Source organism: Odontesthes bonariensis, chromosome 18 (genome assembly GCF_027942865.1).
Source record: "Odontesthes bonariensis isolate fOdoBon6 chromosome 18, fOdoBon6.hap1, whole genome shotgun sequence".
Classification (NCBI taxonomy): domain Eukaryota; kingdom Metazoa; phylum Chordata; class Actinopteri; order Atheriniformes; family Atherinopsidae; genus Odontesthes; species Odontesthes bonariensis.
In genome coordinates this window covers 25001771-25027208 of record NC_134523.1, presented here as the reverse complement: position 1 = coordinate 25027208, position 25438 = coordinate 25001771, and the positions used below count along the sequence as shown (strand labels likewise).

General features: G+C 41.6%; 1 protein-coding gene across 2 annotated transcripts in view; it reads right to left on the bottom strand.

Moving 5' to 3' along the window:
• pvrl2l (PVR cell adhesion molecule related 2 like) overlaps positions 1–25438 on the bottom strand; it is a 516877-nt gene that overhangs the window by 294935 nt on the left and 196504 nt on the right. For both annotated transcript variants that reach the window (XM_075450506.1, XM_075450507.1), the window contains exons 2-3: positions 20388–20500; positions 15309–15552 (exon numbers count right to left, since the gene is read on the bottom strand). In XM_075450506.1, coding sequence (XP_075306621.1) covers positions 15309–15552; positions 20388–20500 — 357 coding nt within the window. The remainder of the gene's footprint in view (positions 1–15308; positions 15553–20387; positions 20501–25438) is intronic.

Here is a 25438-nt window from a genome sequence, read left to right as displayed (position 1 = left end):
AAAAATCGTATATTTAAAAAAAATAAAATAAAAAATCGGAGGCCACCGGCCCAGATGTGGACCGGCCCACCGGGCAACAGGGGGGGCACACCGGCGTGGATGGGGGGGCAATGCCCGCGAGTGCCCCCCCGTGGCGCCGGCGCTGTCCTACAGTACATGATCATTAGAGCAGGCGATGGATGGAACTGTGTTGTACGGGTGCCGTGATCTCTGCCTCTTACTCACAAATGTTATTTCACTTTTAGTGGTAAAGCATATTTGTTTGTTATTATTAACTTTATCTGGCTTTACTGTCAGCGTTAGACAAGCTGATGTCAGCCCACTTTAACGCTCTGCTGGCAATACTGGGACCAGTCATGAAGAAGATCACCATTTTTTAATCATCCTTGATGTGTATCGTTTTCACATTTTGGTTAATTATTGGTCTTAGAGTCTTAAAGGGCAACTCTAAGGCTAATGTGGGAAAATCCAACTTGTTCCAAACACTTTGATGATGGATGAAAGCTCACCTGCCCTTTCGAGGTTGTAGAAGAAGCTTTGATAGAACATAGACAACCCAAAAGGCCCAAACTCGAAGAAACGGTCGGTCTGTCTACTACAGGCTTTGGGGCAGCAGTAATCAAAAATGTCTTCAGGGCCGCACGGCAGTGTGGTGGTTAGCACCGTCGCCTCACAGCAAGGGTTCCAGGTACGAATCCCGGCTGGGGCCTGTCTGTGTGGAGGTTGCATGTTCTCCCCGTGTGTGCGTGGGTTCTCTCCGGGTACTCAGGCTTCCTCCCACCGTCCAAAAGCATGCATGTTAGGTTAATTAGTGTCTCTGTGATGGACCGGTGACCCTTCCAGGGTCTACTTTATAGGAGGCATGTATATGTGGCTGATCACAGATTAATAAATTATCTGGGTATAGACACAGATTTACGAAATATCTGGGTATAGACGCAGATCAACGAATTATCTGGGCATAGACACAGATTAACGAATTATCTGGGCATAGACGCAGATTAACGAATTATCTGGGCATAGACGCATATTAACGAATTATCTGGGCATAGACGCAGATTAACGAATTATCTGGGCATAGACGCAGATTAACGAATTATCTGGGCATAGACGCATATTAACGAATTATCTGGGCATAGACGCAGATTAACGAATTATCTGGGCATAGACGCAGATTAACTAATTATCTGGGTATAGACGCAGATTAATAAATTATCTGGGTATAGACGCAGATTAATAAATTATCTGGGTATAGACACAGCAAACCTTGTCATCACCATGACTTTCTATGATTTTGACTCCGGGTTGCTGGGTGGTGTTGCTGTGTGGCTCTTACAACTAAAACTGAAGATCACATTTAATTTACACCAGCAGCTTGGCTTCATGTCAGTAAATTCGATGGCTGTAGAGGACCTAGATGTTGCCTTTGAATCTGCAGCTTTGTTAATAAAACAATTATCAATGAGTGTTTTTAATATGAAGTATGATCACAAAGCGATGTCTGGTAAACAGAGCCTGCAGAGCAACTGCATTAGCTGGTGGCATATATTGATGTTTCGTCCTTTTCTCTCCTTTTAACATGGCGCTGCGTCCTGATGAAAGGTAGCCAAGTGATGTATTTTTGTATTTTCTACTTTGCTGAATACATTAGCCAAAAATCAATACACACTTCTGGATCTTGTAAAAGTTTTGGAGCTCATGTTTCACCGGCTGTCCAGGCTTGTAAACAACTTCCCTCAGCTCGACACACTCCTGCTGAATATCTCCAAAGACAGTCAGGAAAAACATGCGTTTCTCGTCTCATCAACTCTTCAAAATACATGAATATTCAACACGGGAATCGTATATATACAGCAATTACTCTGTGTGTGACGTTTTGACATCTCATTACCAGCTGCTGTGAATGTTGACCTATAATAATTTAAGCTTCAGACTAATTTTGTTAACTTGAGAGCACCAGCTAAGTGCCTAAAAGGCAATCAATTAATTAAAAAAAATATGTTTCCCCAAAGTCATTACTGTAATGCAGAAAAAAAGGCAACAACAGATTTTCAAACTCGGCTCACAGTTGCACTAAAAACACCTCGAGGCCTGAGATTTGTAGGTGCTCTGTGCATCTGCATCTAACAGCATTTTAACCAATCCGGTGCTTCAACTTAATGGAAAGTACCAAATATTTCTTAAAAAAATAAAAGTTGTACGTTATGAGCGGAGGAGTTCAAGTATCTCGGGGAGAGGAGAGGCAGATGATAAATGGATGGATGCTACAGTTCTATTTCTCCTGTGTTGTTGGTACAAAGCAACACTTCCATTGTGGTTTCTATTAACTGAAAACTTTTCAGTTAGGGCTGGGCGAGTTAACTCGTTATTATCGCGTTAAATTGTTAAGTATTTAACGCCGATAAACATTTTATCGCGCATTAACGCAGGTTTTATTATTGTAAAAGTCTGTCAAATGCATCACATTCACACAGTTACAGCAAACACCATGAAGCATGGAGTAATAGAATAAAGATAAACTAGCAGGTAACATCACCGCTACAGGTGCTCCTCGGTCTCGATGTGAAGCTCACGAAGCTAACCGGCGCTACTTCCGGTTTTACTTGTTTCAACATAAAAGCACGCATTTCAAAATAAAAAAATAAAAAAAACAACTCCTGCATTTACAGCCAAGTTGAATTGTCTTCTCAACGTAGTAGTTCCAGTCTAAAATATCACTTAAAGGCAAAACACACAACTGATAGCAGCAAGTCATTCAAGGAAACAGACAGTGGAGCGAGGCTTCTACATAAAGATGCTGATGTTAAAAGTGTGTTTGCACAACAAATGTTATGGCACTTTCATTCATATGGCAGCACATTTAAAATAAACTAAATGCTAAAGGCCATACAGTACTTTCGAATTATTTTTTGGATTTTGCGTACAAAATTAACGCAATTAATCGTGATTAAGCAGGGAAATCATGTGAGTAATTAGATTAAAAATTTTAATTGTTGCCCAGCCCTAATTAAAATGTCAGTGAGACACTAGAAATTCAAACTTGATATGATACAAAGGAAAATACGGGGGAAAAATGCCAAAGAAAGAGGCATAAAAGGTTTTTCATAACGGGGGCTCCAGGCTAAAGTTTCAACACTGGTGCACATTGGAAAAAAGGACTTAAAGCAACATTTCCATATTTTTCTATGTCAAAGGAAAACTAAAACAGTGGATTATTTAAAGTTTATTAAACGTGAATCTAATAAGATAAACCAGCAGTTTAGTAATTCTGTACTGAATCGCAATTTGTTTTTAAATTTTTTACATGGTTTTACAATTTATTTAGTCGTTTCAGCTTCTTCTGAAGAACTGTGTTGATTCCCGCCTTTAAATGCATCAGACGGTTCTGCTGCCGTTCATCAGAACATTTTTATCTGCAGAGTTCATGCATGTGTTTCTTGCAAGTGTTTGATATTTGAAGTGCGAGATCAAGCAAGCAAGCGTATCCCTGCTAATGTGGAGCTACATTGATGGAGGCAGCTGTCTTTACAATATCTTTACCTTCTAAACAGCATGATGCCCGTTTCATGTCAGGAGAAGCAGATCTTTGCCTGCTGATTCCACACCTTAAACTCATCATTAAGTCAGGAGTGTCATGCCACATCTCCGAATGCTTCTTTCTTTTGAAATACAACACATTGCAAAGGGAAGCGAGAGGTGAGAGTAACAGGAGGCTGTTTACTCACCCAGAAGACGACCCGTGCAGTTTTAATTGTTGCCACCTGGCGTTGTTATGATGCATATGAGACAGGCTCTCTGATCTCTCGCTCACATATCACACATGAAGCATTTCGCTTCCTCCTGCTTTCCTTTTATATAAGATATGATAATAATCAAAAACAACTCTAACAGCTAATAAAAAATAACCTTTGCTTGAAAAACTTTGCTAAATATAACAGCGGTTACAGTCCGAAGCTTTTAAAACAATAGTGCCTTCATTAGCTCCCCTTTTTTAGTATATGTATATATGAATGTGTAATGTATTGTATTAATGATGTATGTACTGTTATGTTTCCATTGTGGGCTTTGAGCCTGTAATAAAGTTTATAAGTAAATAAATAATAAAAACTATGAATATATTCTATTCTCAGTGTTGCACTGGTGCTGCAGGAAGCTGTCGGTCAACTGGAAGAGGCAAAGATGATGCTGTTGACATGGATACTGTGTCTAACTCAAATTAAACACAAGAAAATTGTGCTACAAAAGAAAATGGACCAGACTCAGTGAAAAACTCTCTAAATTCAACAATGAACCTTCTAATACTGGCTCAGTACCTAATGAAGAACCTCCTGATCCCTATAATATAGATCAGTGAGCAGTGCTCACCAACATGTCATAGGGGTCATCGGATGGGAACCTCTTTTCATCAGAGTTTCATCTAGTTGGGCCAGTCACAGCGGGGTGAGGATACGAACCCTGGTTTGGGTAGGGGGTAGAACTAGAAGAGGTAAAGATAAGTAGAAATGGGATTCAAGCCCTGGTTTGGGTAGGGGGTAATGAAAGTATAGAAGGTGTCAGAGGTGGAGGCAGGACAAGACACACTATAATTAACCTTCTAATACTGGCTCAGCACCTAATGAAGAACCTCCTGATCCCTAAAATATAGATCAGTGAGCAATGCTGACCAACATGTCATTGGGGTCATCAGATGGGAACCTCATTACATCAGTGTTTCGTCTAGTTGGGCCCACGACACCTCCAGGAGGCTAGACAGTAATCACTGGCTTCCCAGAGTCACTCCCCAAATGCCAGCCATCACTGCTCCTCACACCACAAAAACCATCTTTTCAGGGTGGGGATACGAACCCTGGTTCGGGTAGGAGGTACAACTAGAAGAGGTAAAGATAAGTAGGAATGGGATTCAAGCCCTGGTTTGGGTAGGTGGTAGAACTAGAAGAGGTAAAGATAAGTAGGAATGGGATTCAAGCCCTGGTTTGGGTAGGTGGTAGAACTAGAAGAGGTAAAGATAAGTAGGAATGGGATTCAAGCCCTGGTTTGGGTAGGTGGTAATGAAAGTATAGAGGCAGAGGTGGAGGCAGGACAAGACACACTAGCAGATTCAGCAGACAAACTCACCTAAACAGTCCTACAGTCACCAAGAATGCTAGCAAAAACAACAAGGCCATACAGGCCAACTCACCTAAAATGGCCGCCTGGTTTTTGAAAAGGCTGACATGGGCCACACCTTCCACTTAAATATGTCCTGGATTTCTTCCTGGCTTCTCCCACGAGTCTGTTTACCCTAAGTGCTCCCCCTGCTGGGCCCCCAGCTACTATTGCTTCTTCTGATTCAATTCAATTCAATTCATTTTTATTTATATAGCGCCAAATACAACAAATGTCATCTCAAGGCACTTAGATAGTAAGTCCAATTCAAGCCAATTGGAATTCAATTAATTAATAATAATCATATGATCCAAATCCGCTGACTGGCCCTTACTCTACACCCTCATTATTTTCCTCACACTCTGTCCACTTACCCCTAAACTCCCTCAACAATGAGAAAACAGTCCTCTACATCCACTGGACAGATCCTAACTTTCAACCCTTGCTGCTCTGCTTCTGCCCCTAATATTATGTTTATTTTTTATCTTAGATTATCATTTTCTACAGCTCTAATTGGAAATCAGGATACATCACTTTAATTATAATGTGATTTTGGAAAAACTCCAATAAATACACTGAGCTAGTCCTGGGACTTCAAATACATCGCATTGCTGGGCTGAAGGGGATTACTTCTATAATTCCAGTTTAACCTTTGTTCATCTGGGGAGCTTTTGTTTAGCACATATGGTTTCCTTAGAGCAAGACCCCATTTCTACCTCTAACACATATTTTCACCGTGGAGCTGCTTGGCAGAGCAACATTCTCGGCTGGCCACTGAGAGGCTGACCTGAATCTATTGGGGTGGTAACACTCCACAAAAGAATACCAGAAAATAAGAGAACATTTTATTCCTGTCTGGAATCAGCTGCTCGAATAGGTAGCGCAATCAAGGTTACGATCAATCATTGTTTCTGCACCATAACCGTCCCACAGGTGGAAGATATCCAATTTGCCGAGATGAAACTGGAGAAGAATATATTACACATGCAGCAGCAGTGGCTGCTCTCATTCATTAGGCTCATGACACTGCAGATCACCAAAAATTGGGTTTGTTTATCAAGTTATCGAGACAGCTAATGCCATACTCGATCTTAGGGGTAAAATCTTGTGCCTGTTTTATTACACTTGCAAAGTGCAAGCTGCAGCATTCCTCTTGCATTCATCTAACACATTTAGAAATCAAAACAAATTAACACTAATGGCTCTACGTGAGGAACTTGCATTTTGCTAATGCAGACGGTACACGCTGTTCTTAAGTATCAGTGATGAGTCAGCCTCTTTAATCACACTCCCACATGGGGACTATCAACCCTGTAGTCAAACGCTTAGTTTGATAACCGAGAAAATTGAATGAAAATCTATCTGTATTGTACTTTTAAAACACCAAGGCCACGCAAAATCCTTTTAATGAATAAATAGAACAAATACAATTAAAAACATTACCAAGCAGAACAGTGTGCCCACTCAGTCAATCACAACCAAAAGAAACACCCCCAAAGGGTTTTATGTTCCACAGTGTTGGACCAAGGACAGCAAACACAGGCCCTTTGTTCTCAGTCCTAAGTGAAGTACAACCAGCCTTTCTCAGACGATCAGGAGCCTTCTGGGCATGTCAGGCATTTACTCAGAAGATGCACCGTAAAGTGGGTCACTTTCACTTTGTTAGTTAGAAGTGGCCTTTTCCAGTTGGCCCATAATGTCACCAACCAAACCAACTGGCAAACAATTCAACTGGTGGCAGGTTGGTACTATCGAGCGGTAACCTGGATGACTTCACAGCGCGGTGCGTTTTCAACACGCTCACAAATTATTTTTCTGTGGAACCAGCTGCCAGTTTGGGAGGCAGAGCCTTCAGTTATCAGGCCCCTCGCTGTGGAACCAGCTGCCAGTTTGGGAGGCAGAGCCTTCAGTTATCAGGCCCCTCTCTGTGGAACCAGCTGCCAGTTTGGGAGGCAAAGCCTTCAGCTATCAGGCCCCTCTCTGTGGAACCAGATGCCAGTTTGGGAGGCAGAGCCTTCAGTCATCAGGCCCCTGTCTGTGGAACCAGCTGCCAGTTTGGGAGGCAGAGCCTTCAGTTATCAGGCCCCTCTCTGTGGAACCAGCTGCCAGTTTGGCTTCAGGAAGCAGACACCCTCTCTACCTTTAAGACCAGGCTTAAAACTTTCCTTTCTGATAAAGCTTATAGTTAGGGATGGCTCAGGTGACCCTGAAACATCCCATAGTTAAGCTGCTATAGGCCCAGACTACTGGGGGGCCTCATCGGTCACACCTTTGTTCTCTTTTTCCTCATTTAATTTCTCAGGACGGGAGATTGTACTGAAGAGAAGTTTTGGTTCAATCTGTTGGTTTCCTTAGCCAGGAAATTGTTTTTGAATTGACCCTGTATGAATGAATTGGATTATTTTGTAATTTATTAATTGGATTTGATTGGATTATGATTACAATGAATTGAACTCCAATTGGCTTGAATTGGACTATATTAGTGAAGTGTCTTGAGATGACATTTGTTGTAATTAGGCGCTATATAAATAAAGTGAATTGAATCTGCAGAGTGCAGTCAGTTTAGGTCTGACTGAACATATACATGTAGAAAAGGTTTGAAATCTGATTTTAAAAGCTTATTTTTAGTCAGATAAACACATTAATACTAATGTGTTTTTGTGTACTAATAATAGGAATGAAGCACATGCACATCTGTAAACAGAAGCAATCTGTGTCCAAATCCACAGAGACATCATACTCATGCAAGCTGCTTGGAGAAATATTCTGGACAAGTATCTGTGACGCAATTTTTTAACCGTTCTAAGGTAATAGATTGTTTAAACCAAACGTTAAGCCACACTTCTGGTAAAAAAAAAAAAAAGTCCAACCATAACGTCTAGAGAGTGTAAGCAAACAGACAAACAGCAAATAACCCGAAGCAGGGAGTCTACATCCACAGTGAGGAATTGAAAGCAGTTCTCTGTATTATCTTTTAAAAGAAAGCTTCCTTACTCAACATCTCCAGCTAGAAAAGATGGAGGTTGTAGATTTCTGTCCTGCTCGCTTCACTCAATCCAATAAGTTGCAATATTATTGGCGGCCATTTATTTTGTATGATCCCTCATCCGAGTTGGTGTGTTATCACTCACCGCCACGTGAATGGCTCTTTATTCCCAACCTGGTGAGTTTTAATGAGATTGGCTGGCTGTGGTGCTGCTTCCAATAAGTTCTCATATTACTGGCTGTCAGCATTATGTATTCATACTTAAATACGTTAGGATATGATTGGGGTGCTGGTGATTGTACATCCAATAAGATCTAATGTGATTGGCCACCAGCAGTTGTATATTCAATGAGGTCTAATGTGATTGGCTTATATGAATTCTACGTCTTAGGAGATAAAATAACACCGCTCTCCGGTGACTTTGAGGCATTCAAGGCTTTTATGTGGAGCAGATTCGGCCTCACAGGGCTTGGCACCGACTCTTCTCCAGACAAAAGTGAGCTTCCCAGCAGGTATTTCCGGCCTACGTTTGCCTTCTGGCTGCAGCAGCAGTTTAGGAGGCTTAGCGCACATCTCTTGTGTCCTCCGCTCTATGTGGGAGAAGGTTCCAGCGTCAGTTTAGTGTTTTTTTTCTCTGCAAGTTCAAACCTTAATGACCATAAAGTCTGGGGAGTTACTGTATAATGTCTGGAAAAGACTCATGACTAATAATATTAAACGGAAGGTCCCAAAATCGCATCCAATTCGTGTAATAGGGACTCAAACATCCATCAAATCTCACCCTGAATAAGTGATAGATAAATTCGAAACCCATCTACAACAGCAGGGCTTAGAGTTAAGAGTTTTCTTTTTTTAATTGCACTGATGTAGTGGGTCGTGGTTACAGTGTGAGCGCTGCACATTCAGGCATTAAAAGTGCTCTGAACTGCAAGGGGAAAAACACCAGCAACTGCTTTCTTTGTAGGGGGGAGTGCATGACGGCATCTGTCTTCCATTACAGAAAGGATGTGTCCTCTGTTAACAGCATTTTTACAGTTTTTAAGCAGCTAATAACTCAGAGTGAAAGCTAACGTGCATGTACGGTCTCCTAAGCTTTGCTAATTACAAAGCATTAATTAAAATAAAAAGACATCTTTTTAATTCACATTTGAAATATTCTATTCTTTCTGAATTACTTCAACTTATTAGAAAACTGTGGTTATTTTTAAGTAAGCTCTTAAGCAAAGTGTGACACACGTCTGACATTAGGATGGTGTTTTATTTCATATAAATCAAGACGATGAGGTGTCTTCTCGAGACTTCTCATCGTGTCCAGAACCTTTTCAAATTAACAGGTGAACCTACAATTACTGTCTTTAGCCTTTTTCTCAGAACACTGTGATACACGCATCTCTTCATCTGCCAGTTCAAACCATCTGCTGCCTAACAAGAGACCTGAAAACCTCTAAATTGGTTTTAGAGAAATCCATCTGTTTTATAAAGCTGTTTTACAGAGTTACAGTAAGAAAAGCTTGTATGTTTGATATTTTCCATCTCTTTCCTTACACTGATACGGTGCTCCATCCATCCATTTTCCATGTATATTATTGTAGTGAAGCTGCAAATACTAAACTTTATCATTAAGCCAGCAGCATCTTAAAACACTGAACTAAAACTCGTTTTGAAGCACACTGCTCGATATCATGACGAACAGAAAATTCCCGTCATCACAACAGCAGCGTGCTCATCCGTGTTATGGTATTCCTCAGAAATTAAAATGTTATAACCTTTTCCTTATCTCTTTCTCGCAGCGGAAGTCTCAGTTCTGTGTCAGAAAAACATGGAAATTTGTCAATTTTAGAACATTTCACAGCCAAATCTTCGAAGTTTGCAGCCTTTTAAAAATGTTCTCTGCTTCCTTCGATGCGCGTCACTACAATATGAGTTGGTTTCACACATATTCAAATCCAGAAAGAGAAAATTGTATTACAGAAACTATAACTTTTTTGTCTTTTGTCTGCATTTTTATTCATCACATAGCTTATAAAAATACGCACTCTTATTCTTGTTAGGTCCTGTAACAATACCCCACCTTTATGTTTAAGTTTATGTTTAAGTGGATTTCATCCAGAGCAACTTAAAAATGAGGATATAACATTACAGCTAGCATCAAAGCTAACAATGAGCTACTTAGCTAGTCAGGCTTTGTCAGAGGTGACAGAGTAGAGATGGGCTGTGTTCGAAACCGCATACTACATACTCATCGATCAGACAGTATGCAGAGTGTTTACCCACAATGCATTTCGCTCCTGCCCGAGCTGAAATCAGCCGGCCTGAAGCTGATTTCACTTAAGCTCTAAACTCTGTAAACTTTAGCAACATTTGAAACATTTTCAGGCGAGAAAGTAGTCGTTTAGATCCCCAACGTGTTGAAAATCTGACAAAATACCGGCTATTTACCATTTTGTTACCACGAATTCGGCGCTACTAAAGCTAGCCGTAGTGAGCAACACACTTCCTGTTATTTTCACAAAATAAAATACCTGTTGCGTTTTATCATAGGGAAAGCCATCGCGATACAATTGGTGCTTTTGTTTTGAAAACAGGAAGTGAACCTACCCTCGTTGTAGCTAGCTTGAAACTGCCGTTTTGACAGGAAATGACGATCGGCGACGTCACGTTACGTTGCATCTTGGGTAGTTTGAGTATGAGTAGTAACCTCATGATGCATACCCAACATTTCGGCGAATCTAGTATGCATCCGGGAACTTCTCGCATACTAAAACTTGTATACTAACTCAAAAAGTTAGTACTTAAGCCCTTAAGCACTCTGTAGGCTAATATCAGAGACTTGAATTTGGAGTGGAGTGGAGCCCAGTGGAGCTCAGTAATGTTATAGGCCAAGAAATTGCGAAATTCTCTAGTGTTACTTTTATTTTACCATGATAAAAGTTGGTTGCCGTCTTGTCCATGTTAAAGTTGAACGGAAGACATACGGAGCACAGTACAGTCCAATTAAGGATGAATGCTTGGCTGAATTTGTCTGGTGGAAACTGCTTTTACATGATGAGATTTTGAGCCGAATGTCTGTTTGTGTAGGAACCCACTGAAAATCATTCAATTCTCAGTGAAGATGTTTTGTTTTCTTTCCATTGGTTTATGTTTACGGGTTTACTGAGCCACAGTTTTGATGAAAAAAATTGTTGTAAATCAACCATTTGAGAGTCGAAGGAGAAGGAACAAAAGTCAACTTTATTAATCTAAGTATCTGTAGTTGAATGCAAATTAAAACAGAAAATAATTACAGTTATGACACCAACACGCATCGTCTGATTTCTGGAATAAAAGGTTTCGGGGACCTTATGTTCATTTCTGGGTTTTTTGTGACAGTTCAGGTCTTCAACAAATAATTAGGTCTGTCACTTTTCCAAAGCAGACCTGACACCAATTAAACAGAAATGATTAGGTATTAAAATATGTCACAGCGGTCGGGCCAGAGGCCGATCCTGCCTGCGTGCTTTTGTACAGAAATAGAAATGCGTTAGTGGGAAAAGGCTGAAATGTGTTATGACTCCATCTGAATTCATGTTTAAATACTCATTTCACTTATTAAGTAGTGTTGTGGTAAGATTGCCACCTTTCATGTGGGTGACCTGGGTTCAAATCCCCAGCATGAAACATAAACTAATCAACAATAATAACTAAATATTCAGAGAACCTATTGCCTTGCCATAAGTTTAAATGTTTATTTGAGCCAACTTGTCCTAAATGGACCGTTTGCTGCCCCGGGTTTGATACCTGGAAGAAAATTCGTGCTGCCATGTGAGGGCTTTTTTTAACGGTCCATTTAGGACGTGTCAACTTAAATAAAGACATTTCAACTCACAATGTTTAGAGATTTTCTTTAAATCTTTTGTTACCAAAGAGCATTCAAACCATGTGAGACCTGTATCATTTGAAAAGTATACAAAAGCAACATAAACATTCTATTTTTGTTGAATCTCATAGAAGAAGAGACGGGGCAACAAAGGAAGGGAAAGTTGTGGACTAATAAAATGGTCAAAAATACATGTTGAATATTCAGGAACCAAGTCCAAATTTGGCATTCTGCTTGGTCATCGATGTGTCGACTGGGCTAAAGAGTGAAGGGACCATCCACTTTGTCATCAAAGCCATATATACAGGCTTGGGAACTGTATAAGCTTACATCCAGACATCTTTTTCAGCAAAACTACCACATTCTGACCAAATTACAACATCATGGCTCTGCTGAAAAGAAAAGTGGTGCTAAACTGGGCTGCCTGCAGTTCAGACCAGCTGAAACACTTAGTGGGGTTTACATGGCACTGAAAGGATCGGATTAAGGGCAAAATTACAATAAAACTGAGTTATTAAGTTCATATAGACACCTTAATCTGTCTAAAAATGGATCGGATTACTCGCGGGATTTCTCCATCAGGATGTCAGATATGTAAGGCAATTCACCTCACGATCAGTAGGCGTCGCTACGCTAGACTAATCTCGCGACGTCTATGGTGAAAGTCGTTGATTGATTGTTCACCTTCTGGCTCTGTTCCACTCCTCACAGTGAACGATGGCGACCGAGAGAGAAAGACTGTTGTTGGAGTTGGAGCTTGTTGATGTTGAAATGCAAATATTTTTGACCAAATGTTGACCGGCACACAGTAAACTTTTTCAAAAATGGCGGTGTTGTTGTTCTGAGAGGAAGGAGCTAAACCGGAAAAGAATTATGAAAAAATTATGTTGTTAGCCGACCAATCACAACCCTTGCGGTCTCCGCGAGTCTCCGTCACCTCGACGGATAGATAGGAATGTTGGCCGACGCACGCAAGCGACGGAGAGCGTCTCCGGGAGGGTCTCCGTCGCTCTCCATAGACGACCATAAATCAGGCTTAAGCAGCTCACCGCAAACAAAATGTAGAGGGACGTAGCTTCATCTTGCTCTTCGTTCTCCATCTTTCTCCAATGCCTGAGTTTGTTGTTGTTGTTGGTGGTGAAGAGGTCAACAGGAAGTGGCTCTATTAGCAATAGTTGTAATGGGTACAGCGCCACCTATCATACCGGGGTATATCACGCTTTGTGCCTCTGATTCGATTCATTCACCGCCATATATCCAAGGAGAATTACCCTAGATAAGGAGCAGAACCAAACTATAGCTATAATCAAATTAATCTCATCATGTAGACCCACTGAGTGTGAAACAAAGAATAAATAGAACAAAGGAGACACCGGACTTTTTGAGCAGGAATTAACTTAAAAACCAAAGGTTTCCGTCTCCCTAAAACAGTGAATGTTGGATGGAAAATATAAATACGCCCGTTTCAACCGCTTTTGAAACACATTGCTGCCATCAAATTCATAATGAGCAGATATTAGAAACACACAAAACTGCCGGTTTTAATATGTAATGCCAATTAGCGCTGGATCATAAATAGGAACCAATCGTTGTTCGGGCAGTTGTTTCGACCCGAAGATAAAACGGTTTTGACCGCTGAAAAGCCGGCATGATGAACCGTAGTTAGCCAAGTATTGGATTACAATTGCTGTAGAGGAATAAATGCACAAATGATTGAAAAGCAAGCGATCGTCTTGGACTCTCCTCATCGGCCAATTGGTAAAGGTTGTCGGTGGGTCAATTATTTTAAACCCGAATGAAACACCTCAGGGGCTTAAAGCATTGGCTTAGCCTCCACATGTAATATGTTGTTAGGGTAAGGGTGTATAGGGTTTCCATGATTTGGAACAGCATTTTACACAATTAAGGCTGAAATTAAACTGACTTATTAACCAAAGTTCACTGATATAATGCACAGAATTAGCTCAAAGGCTCAACCTGAGCAGTCAACTCTAAAAAGTGACAGTTTATCTCATCTCGCAGACGGCTCTCTGATCAAATCAGTTCAACAGTTTTATCTAAATCAATCGTGTGTCTGACTTCACATTAAGGCTGACACATGTCGTGCCACTTCTGAATCAAACACCTTTCCAGCTCATCTTTCTTGTGTTTCATGCCACATCTAGCGAGAAAACACCCCAAGAATGCTCGCCAATGCTTTAAATGACTTCCTCTTAGACTTCAGCTCCGTTGGGAAATTCTTTTATAGAAAGCGGTGATAAGCAGATGGCTGGGAAGGCACCTGTGACGGCTGAACAGGTAGCAGAGCCGTTTACGAAAGCCTGTTTCTTTCTTTAGAAAAGTACAGTGGAGATTTCTGTGCTTCACACATGGACCTCATGCATTGCTCAACTTTGAGATTTTGGGCCAGTCTACTCCTTCAATATGTGTTCTTCCAACCTGCTATAAAGAAAACATTGAAAACTTACATTAAAATGTTTATTTTTTTACATTTTGTTTACGCGCTACTGTACATTTCGCCCGAATTTACCAAGAAGTTAGCATTCCAACGCGCCATGCCGAGCTTCGTCTATTTGCTGAAGTCTGTCATGACTGGTATCGTTGTAAAGCTCTGAGTCTCCTGCACAATGATATGTCACCCAAATAATGGCGCTTCCTTTCTATCAGTAACCAATCGTTAATGTCTAAAGGCGGATTTATAGCTCATGACGAAATCTCATTGGCTATTGCTCGTTTCTGCTAACGTGATTCGCTCAGACGCATCACGTGGTGGACTCTCCGAAAATGCCCCAAAACACCGCAACTTTCAAAGAAAAGAAAGCAACAATTGCGCTTTGCAAGATGCAATAAAAGAAAATCCTTTAGATTAGCTGATGAACCATCGGGAACCATCTGTTTTTGAGCAATTGTTTTCGATACAAATGTATTTAAATCTTTAAATGCTGTTTTCTCAAAAATCAGTTTTTTGTATTTGTCCAGCATCGATATCTCAGCCTATGGATCACCTACTACTACCAAACTTTTCAGTTATACACTTAGCAGTAGCCCGAAGTTATTTACAGAAGGATTTGTTAATAAATCATTTCTGGCGTGTGACATATTTCTACCGGAAATATATATGCAAATATGTGCATATTTAATGAGATAACGTCTCATTTACATAATTAAACATAAAATTAAAAAAAAACTTGTAATACTTTTTTTTTTTCATACTTGTGTAACTAATCAACTGAGGAAGTTTCATGGTGATATCTATTATTTTAAAATGTTACCATATTCACCTGTAGTGTTTGCAATGTTGTGGTGTGAATCTCTACTCACCGAGCATGATGAGGGTGGTGGTCCCTTGTTCATTTCCGGTGGGATATGTGGCGTACTCGCAGGTGTAACGGCCAGCATCGGACATCGTTAGGTTAGAAATCCTTATCGACGGGTTCTCCAGATTGTTTTGGAGAAAGACAACTCGATCCTTGAAGGACAAGTTGGGGAAACTCTGTCCATAAACTGGATGGAACACAGCAATGTTGTCTCTTTGGCCATCGACAGGTTCCCATATCCAAGAAACCTGTGAAGAGTGGAACTTTCTTTATTATTCTTTAAGTGAAAGAAAATCAATGATTTAGTCAGAATAAGGCTCCATGGTGTCCTATTGAAAGAGTTTCACTGAGGGCCCCTCGTTGGGCAACATTAAGGCAAACAGCTCGCCAAAAAGTCATGAATATTCTCATATTGCGAGATGTAACATGAGACTTTTAGGATTTATAATTGAACACATTCTAGGTCATTTATCACAGTAAAACTTGCACTGCCCACGGAACACTTAACTGGATCATATTCACAAGTTCTGGAGTTATAGAAGCATTTTTTTGTGTTAGTTCAAACAATATTTACACGTATTTAACTGTGACAGACATCAGTTGGTAACACATTCCCTTAAAGCTCAGACCGAATCTAAAAATGTGAATATCATGTCAGCTTATTCACATTTTAGACCAAATTTAGCTTACTTTTTATTCTGTTTTTATGTTATTTGTATTTATTGTTTTTAGTATTTCATTGTGCGGCACTTTGGGCAACTGTGGTTGTCGTAAACACGCATATGAATAAAATTTGACTTTGACCAGCAAACCAGCCACTGACACAGTCGTGAAAAAAAAAGAAAGATGATGATTCACGTATCATGTGATAATAACCTCGTCTTTACCAGGTCTTGAAATTAGGGAAATAAAACTTCTGATTATCTACATCACAAGTCAAATTACATCCAGTCATTAATAGTTTAAAAAAGAAGCTGCAATCTTAGAGAAGCAACTGTTGCTGCCCATCAATCTGGGAAGGGTTAAAAGGCCATTTCCAAACTATCTGGAGTCCATCAGATTACTACCAGCTGCTGGATCAGGGGGTTCACTTTTAGGTTGAATTTATCTAGTTCAGTCCAGTTTTATAAAGCGCTAAATCCCAACAAATGCCACCTCAAGGCACCTCAAAGATACAGTCCAATTCATTGTAATACAACTATAGTCCCATCAAATAAAATGCATTAAATTCCCAATTGGTCCAATTCATACAGAGCCAGTTTAAAAAAAACATTGCCAAACTAAAACCAACTCTGAATAACTTGTGTAGCATCTAATATATGTTTATATAAGCTGGAATATACCTGCGACCCTGAGCAGGTATAGAAAATGGATGGATGGATGCATAAATGTCTTAAATCTATCAGAATATTCATTGCAACCCCTAATATCTGTAATACGAAATAAACTATTTTAACTTATTAAAGAAAAACTCGCAAAAAGTAAACTTTTTCCTGTTAGAGGCCAAGAATCTGTTACAAAATTGAATAAAAGCTTAGCTTCACTTCTCTCTCAAGGACCTTTATGAGCTTTTCTTTGTTATATTTCTGATTTGTGAAAAATATCAATTTCTGCTGCAGCGGCTACGAGACTCTGCCATGAGGGAAAACAGTGTGAGGTTATACCAAATTGACTTTATTTTTCTCTCCAGTTTTCTAAGTGACAGCCAATATCGACTAAAGTGGTAGACCAGGAGGGAGAGGGAATGCGGCTCATCAATACACATTTAGCAAACATCCATTAAACGCATGACATCCAGAGGAAAAGGAAGAGCAAAAGCTCTACGAGCATCATAAAGAGGAGGGAGGACTAAATACCATACGTCATCCCAAATTAGTGGATGAGACCCTTCAGCTGTCGATTGTGTGGAGGGCGACTGAGTCCACCTGCAGTTTGTGTTTTTATATCAGAACAACTTATCTATCGATTGCATCAAAAACCCTGAGGATGGGAGAACCATGCATGGTCCAATTTGACCTGCAAACACCCCGTGACATTTTGTTTTCATCTCCAACATGTTGTAGAAGAAGATCTGACTCCCAGATGCTCGGAAGGCTTCATCTTTATGCTGCCAGTTTTTGAGTTAAAATGATCCGAGCAGGGGCGGTCTGTGGCGTAGTGGGTACAGCAGACGCTCTATGTACAGAGGCTGTAGTCCTCGTGCAGCTGGCCCCGGTTCGAGTCCCGCATCGGACGGCCCTTTGCTGCCTGTTATTTCCCTCTCTCTGCCCCTTGCTTCCTGTCTCTCTTCACTGTCCTATAATAAAGGCATAAAAAGCCCAAAAAAATATTTAAAAATAAAAAAAATAAATGACCAGAGCAATCAAACCTGGCAATGAAAAGGAAAATAAACTGCAAGAAAGTGTTAAAACGCTGTCGAGAAAGACGATTTTCCATCAATGAGCGATGATGAGCGTCTCGGGCAGAGCTGCTGACAAACTGAGGAAATCTGAAGGAGGCAGTGGCTGTGTTCGAAACCGCATACTACATACTGATCGATCAGACTGTATGCAGAGCGTTTACCCACAATGCATTTCGCTCCTGCCCGAGCCGAAATCAGCCGGCCTGAAGCTGATTTCGCTTAAGCTCTAAACTCTGTAAACTTTAGCAACATTTGAAACATTTTCAGGTGAGAAAGTAGTCGTTTTGAAAATCTGACAAAATACCGGCTATTTACAATCTTGTTCCCACGAATTCGGCGCTCCTAAAGCTAGCCGTATTGAGCAACGCACTTCCGGTTATTTTCACAAAATAAAATACCCATTGACTTTTATCATAGGGAAAGCCATTACGATACAATTGGTGCTTTTGTTTTGAAAACAGGAAGTGAACCTACCCTCGTTGTAGCTAGCTTGAAACTGCCGTTTTGACAGGAAATGACGATCGGCAACGTCACGTTACGTTGCATCTTGGGTAGTTTGAGTTCAAGTAGTAACCTCATGATGCATACCCAACATTTTTGAGAATCTAGTATGCATCCGGGAACTTCTCGCTTACTCAATCTCGCTTACTAACTCAAAAAGTTAGTATGAGTAGTAGGAGTAGTATGCGGTTTCGAACACAGCCAGAGTGTTACAGAGACTGAGAAACAGCCCTTAAAGAAAAAATAAAGATCTTTTCTGAGCTATAAGCTCGTCAGACACCTTTCCATTTAAATGGAATAATCAGAAATGTTATTAAAATAAAGTGTGGCAGTGAGGATGTCCTGTGAGCAGTCTCTAACTGTACCTGTAACCCTGTGCAGACAATGAGAGCTGACATCACTTTGGAGAGAGGCAGCATGATTACTATATGTGCATGTTGTACTTTGATAAACTGTCCGACATCCTTTCTGCACTCTCTGGAAGGCAGACGGGGTCAGTGAGGATCACTGCTGGTTGTGTACAACAATGAAACTTCCCAGGAACAACAAACCCGACCTGCCAGCCGTACTCTGAAAGAAGAATTAAGAAGGCAGGTAAGATCTGAACGTCTCTCTTAAGCTCTCGGTTTTCAGTCTTTGCACAACACAGCGAGCGTCTTCAAACAGATACCGTCTGGAAATGTGTTCCATTATCTCAGGGAAATCTCTGAAATCCTCACGCTTGTGCAACGCTGATTCTAAAAGAATCTGTAAGAGAACAGGCATCAAATCTTTAAGAACTGGGCTCATTGAGGTAAACTGTAGTATCAAACGTCTTCCTCTCTGCAGCTCAATGCAAGTGACCGTTTATCGAGTCCCTTATGTGAGAGCATGTTGAGTTGGTGTAAAGAAGCATCAGAGTATGTGCACGCTTTGTGCATGAGCTTGTACCTGCTAATTTGTAGTGACTGTGCAGACTCATCTGCTGTGTTAATTCATTGTGAATGCCAAAGTTCCAGATGTTGATCTGCAGGAACATCGTCCTGCATGTGAGCTGCTGTTCCAAGCAGTGCAAGCGAACCCTTACAGTAATCACTTAAAGCTGCTGTCTGGGGGGGCGGGGGGGTTGATTAATGCCTGGTTGCAAAGCATGCTCGTGAAGGCAGCCACATGTAAAGATGTGCTGCCCTCTGTCACAACTTAAACCAGTTCCTATAGCTTAGTAAATGTCTTCTTAATGCAGATTAATCAGCCAAATCAGTTGACTGGTCAGCCTGCAGTATAAACTCACGCATACATAGTGGTTTCACCACATTAGTGGAAGTCAGCGGTTCCTAGTTTATTCTAATTTGGCTGCGTTCGGGGTGTTTGAGTTGTTTGCAACTTTTAAATGGGAGAACTGTTGAAACACAGCATCAGTTCAAACCTCTGTAACATCTGCAACAAAGAGCTGCAGGTCTGCGATGGTTTTCAGTGGGGTGACACTCAGAGAGCGGAAATTGAAATCAGGATGTAAGTCCTGAGAAACAACCGGCAACACAGGTTCCAATGATGAGGAGAGCCTGCAAGTGTCCAGTCTTTGGAAAGGGAAAGTCAGGAAGTCTTTCTTTTAGAAATATGTTTGCATTGATGGGAATTCAATCTTTGCTTACATTTAAGGGGCCATTTTCTTTTCTTTTCTTTACCATATTTTGCTTTTACCATTTGAATAACAGGGTGCCTGTTATGTTCTGTTCCTGGTCTATCCATCAAACCTGAGTTCATCATCGCATAAGATCATTTTACAGCCATGAAAGCGCTGCTGCTTGATGATTATGATCTTACTGTGCTTTGCATGCAGCTCAAGTTTCCATAAAAATGGGCTGCCTGCCAGCCCCCATCCATCCATCCATTTTCTATACCCGCTTAATCCAATTTAGGGTGGAGCCTATCCAAGCTGTCACTGGGCGAGAGGCAAGGTCCATCTCAGGGTTAGGTTCATGCTCACACTCACTCCTAGGGACAATTTAGAGCCACCAATGAACCTAACATGCATGTTTTTGGGTGGTGGGAGGACGGTGGAGTACCTGGAGAGAACATGCAAACTAGACTCATTTGTTCCTTCCACAAAAAAAGATGGCCTCTACCCCGGGAGCTCAGCATCCCAGCATCTTGGCATCCAAACCTACTTAAAAATCACAAAGTCCCCTTTCATCTGCCAACCTGTGTGAGCTTGGTGAGGCCTCCTCCATCGATGAACTGGCACCGCAGATCAACAGACTCCGTGGGATACGCCTCCACCTCCTCCTCCACTCGCACCTTCTGAGCAGCGACACCTGTGGCAGAAAAGAGGCAGAAAGGAGACAAAAAGGTCACGAAGTTGCATCAGAACGCTCATAAAAAAAAAAACTCACGGAAATGAATCGCAGGGAAATCGTTTAGTTCTGTGCGTTAACATTTTAAAGACGACGACAGGGGCAGACAGTGAGAAGAATACACCTTCATTACAGAGCAGAGAACAAAAAGCCCTCGGGCAGAGTCTCAGCCAACTTTCTTTGTTTAGGGTCCTCGTCTGCTCTGCGAGAGCCTCCAGCCTTACAGTTCCCTTTGATCTGTTTACGATTCAGACGTTCAGTGTTCAGACGCCACTGCCGGTGCACCGGGCCGAAGCAGCCTTACTGCGTTGCTAACGGAGCTGAGCAGAGCCTCGGCGCCTGTTGACCTGAATACTGAGCTTCAATTGGACAAACGGGGACAGCTTCTTCAATCTATTCTGCGATCGACTAACTCGGCCGTACGGCAGCAAATCCAGACTGAAAACATCTCTTTTCCCTGGCCTTCCACTAGCTGAAATGGAGTTTACCTTGGCTTGCTACTGTTATTGTTACTGTTATTTTAATGCTAATTTCATCTGTGATGAAGTTATTCTCATTGCTATTTTATTGATGACTCTCTTAATATGCGATGCAGTTGCTGTTGTGAAGCACTTTGGTCAGATGAGGTCGTTTTAATGTGCTATCTAAATAGATTTTGAATTTGAAATCACGAGCTCCAAGCTTCTATTTTCTCCGGTTAGGCTTCTGTAAATAAAGCCGTCCCCGTGATGTTGTCGCACTTTATTTCCTTTATGAAAAAATAATGCTACGTTGATGCCAACACGTCAGGCCTCCACATTCAAACACGCTCCAGAGGAGAACCGGGCCTCCGCTGGCTCATGGACGGATTTGACAAACAAAATTGATGTGGCAGAAAATGCATTTGATGCTTCTGACTAAAGCTTCCGAGAGCAGCAGCGAATCCTCATTCTGCAAAAGTGCTTCTAATAAAAACTTTGCAACCACTTTGTCACCTTCAGAGAAAAAAAAAGGGCTTTTAACAATGTCCCTTAACATGTGGATGAATCATTCCCACGAAGCTCTGAACCCAAAAGGAAAGTCTCTGCGCGTAACAAACGAATCACACATGCTGTATTCTTTAGATTAATCAGTTTAATGAACTTGTAATGCTTGTAATCACGAGAGGGAGAAAGAATACGGGTTCAAACGGGGTAAGAAAGGGAAACAAAAGGAGGAGAAAGGATCAGAGAGAGCAAAAACAGAGAACTTGTAATCCTTTCAAAATGCAATCTGGTCCAGATCCAGCAGCTCAGCGCGTCTGGCAGCATCCAAAAACAATCGCAACAGGCCGAGAGCGACGTTTTTAAAGAGTATTTGATTGTTTGTGGTTCGCAGTCACATCACGTGGTCCCAATGAGCCTCGACGTGAAACCTTTCTGTAACCTAAACATTAATTATTACCTCCACACACTCTGCCTCTTTAACTGCTCTCAGCCTCACGCCCAGCAGCCCGAACCCCCCGCTGACCAAGGATCAAATCCTTCCAAGGTCTTTTCTCCTCCACCACCCTCTCAGCCTGCCTCTGTGCATGTAAAGATAAAACTCTTGTGGGGCAGAGCGAGAGGCCGCCTCCCCACAAGAAGAGGATAAGCACTCAGTAACCGCAGCTGGTTCCACTGAAAAAGCCTCTTAGTGTGTGAGGGATTGATTAGGACAATAAGTTACGTGCCGCTGCACGGAGGTGAATGGGATGACTGGGAATTAGCCTGCAAATCAGCTGTAGAACACAGACGCACACACAGAGGAACAAGTGTGGGTGTGCGCTGCAGGGTTGAGTTTCTGTGGATTTACAGCGCGCATCCACATGACCCATTGTGAAGTAATACGCATGCTTGAAAGTATGTGCATGGGAGAACTGTACATAATAAATCAGAGCATCGCATTGTAATGTGAGTGCATTTGGGACAGACTCAGTCAATGAAGCACAGTCTTTACCCTGAGGGGTAAAATGGGCTGGATCCCACTCTAACTCATATCCACACAGGCAGAGTAGGCTTTTGACAGGGCGTAAGTAGACCACAGGAACCATAGGGACCATAGGGATCATAGGGACCATAGAGACCACAGGGACCATAGAGACCACAGGGACCATAGGGATCATAGGGATCATAGGGACCACAAGGACCATAGAGACCACAGGGACCACAGGGACCATAGAGACCACAGGGACCATAGAGACCACAGGGACCACAGGCACCATAGAGACCATAGAGACCACAGGGACCATAGAGACCACAGGGACCACAGGGACCATAGAGACCACAGGGACCACAGAGACCACAGGGACCATAGAGACCATAGAGACCACAGGGACCATAGAGACCACAGGGACCACAGGAACCATAGAGACCACAGGGACCATAGAGACCACAGGGACCATAGGGACCACAGGAACCATAGAGACCACAGGGACCATAGGGACCACAGGGACCATAGAGACCATAGGGACCATAGAGACCACAGAGACCACAGGGACCACAGGGACCACAGAGACTACAGGGACCATAGAGACCACAGGGACCATAGGGACCACAGGGAGAGGTCACAACCAAAAGTTTGGGGAAGACAGAGTTGTCCCTCCCAATATTTTTGGTAATATTCTAATTGATTTTTTTTACATAATGCATTAAATATAATATTAATGCAAAGTAGGTGTCAAAGGGTGTCAAAGTATCGCGTTTAATTGCAATTAATTAATTACAGTCATATTTAGCGCGCTGTGTTTTTTTAATCGCGTCCATCTAATTTTCAATCTCGAGTTGCCCTTTTGTAAAATCTGTTTTTATGCATTTGGCTTCTTGTGTTTGAGTTGTTGGGGGTGGGAAACAATGGTCAGTCACACCTGAAGTGGACATTGATTGGCTGTCATTGTGTTTGGGATGGTTTAGCATAAGCTGATTGGCTCCCATTGTAGTTGGGAGGGCAAGGTGAGGAGACTTGAAAATGGAGGAGTTGTCGGTCCAATGAATGGAAAATTTACATTTCACAAACGACGGCACCATTGATAAATGTAAAGTGATCTGCGTTCTTTGTAAGAAGGAGTTTGCTTACCACCGAAGCGGCTCAAGTTTATACAACCACATCAACGCAAAGCACCCGGTTGCGAGTGTAGCCACAGCTAATGTTAGCAGCGAAAACGTTAGCAAAGTTCTTCGCCAAAAAACTCCAGGAGAACACATGTGCTAACAGCACTGTGACTGCTGGGTCTGTTTTATTTATTCTATATTATCTGAAGCAGATGTAAAAGCAACAAGTTCAGTGTTCAATGCTCGTATTGCTCAGAAAAGTGTTCTTACTGTTTTTTGATGGGATAATTTACAGCACTTTATATGGACCTGGTGTTTCATTTTATTTTTATTTGATAATTATTTGGAGATCCACAAAAGGTCGAAACTGAAGGTTGCAGGCAGCACTTTGGACTAGACTCAAATAAAGTGGAATGTAAATGGCTAGGACTGCATCTGTTCAAATCTGTTAAAAACAATAAATGACTTAAAAAAGCAACTTTTTTTGTTATTTATCAATCTTTTGATCTGCTACAATAATGTAATGAATTTAAATGCAAATACCTCAAGTTGAGAGCTTTTCTCAACAATTTTTAGGTGAGATTAAAAAGAGATTAATTCGATCAATTAATTACAGATCATAATTAATTAATCTATTTTTTTTTAAATATCATGACTGCACTACTTGTGGAAGCAGCGGCTGGACCGTCAGGGTTTAGGGGGGGCGTCCCTGCCAAAGCTAAGACCAAAACTTATAAACAAAAGTAACAATCAGTTCTTTGTCCACTTCACTTTTCTTTTCCTTTCTTTTTCCCCAACTAAACAGAAATGAAAGTACAGCCACACACGCCAGAGCCAAGAACCACCAAGAGCTTCTGGGTTATTCATAGCAGTCAATGAAATCTCTTCTGTGATGTGGGAGAAGAATAATGGGAACAGATACGGGGAGGAAAAAAGCGCTTTGAGATTAAAAGAAGCTAAAGAGTCGAAGAGGAAAAGCGTACGAAAAGCTGGGAGAAAAATTTATGGAGGGGAAAAGAATGCAACAGAATAAAATAATACCAGAGAGAGGAAGTGAGGAAAAGGATTTATTAAAGCAAAGGGGTGAAAAGAATAAGTAAAGCAGACAGAGCCTGCAGGCAGTAGAGCAGCAGGGGTAAGGCTCCAGGAGGAAACCAAGGGAACAAGAGAGAGAAGTTTGGTCAAAAAGTAAAACCTTCGAAGAGCGCGAAGAAGTTGGTGGAGAGCATGAGATCCCCTCAGAGAGGATTCATTTCCTTAGAGCAAAGCATGGACAAAGAGTGGAAGGGTGAGGGGATGATACCTGAAATACCTTCCAGCTGTCAGAGAACAAATAATCCCGAGTGGAAAGACTGTCTGGTTTTTGTGTTGCCGTTTGGTTTGGTTAAGAAACGTCAGTCTTTGGTTGGTTGGTTCAGCTTCAGCACCAGCAATACTTCGGTTGGGGCTGGAATGCATGAAAATCTGGTTTTGGGCTGCTCCGGTATCATGTCAACAGATCCTTATTTTTATCTCTGAATAATGTTTTGATCCCAAAGTTTTCACAGATTCAGTGAAGTCCAAACACTTAAAACCGCATTGTCATCGAGGACCAGCGTACCTCTTTCTATGGTGCAGAAGCTCTAAAGCAGGGACCTCAAACATCCTGCAGATTTTACACGTTTCCCTGCTCCAACACACCTGATTCAGATCGATGCCTCATTAGCTGGCTGGTGCAGAACTCAACAATCTTTTGAAGAGATCCTTTCAATCTGAATCAGGTGTGTTGAAGCAGGGAAACATCTAAAACCTGCAGGATGGCGGCCCTCGAAGAGTTTGAGATCCCTGCCCTAGAGCAAGTGTTAAGTATGGA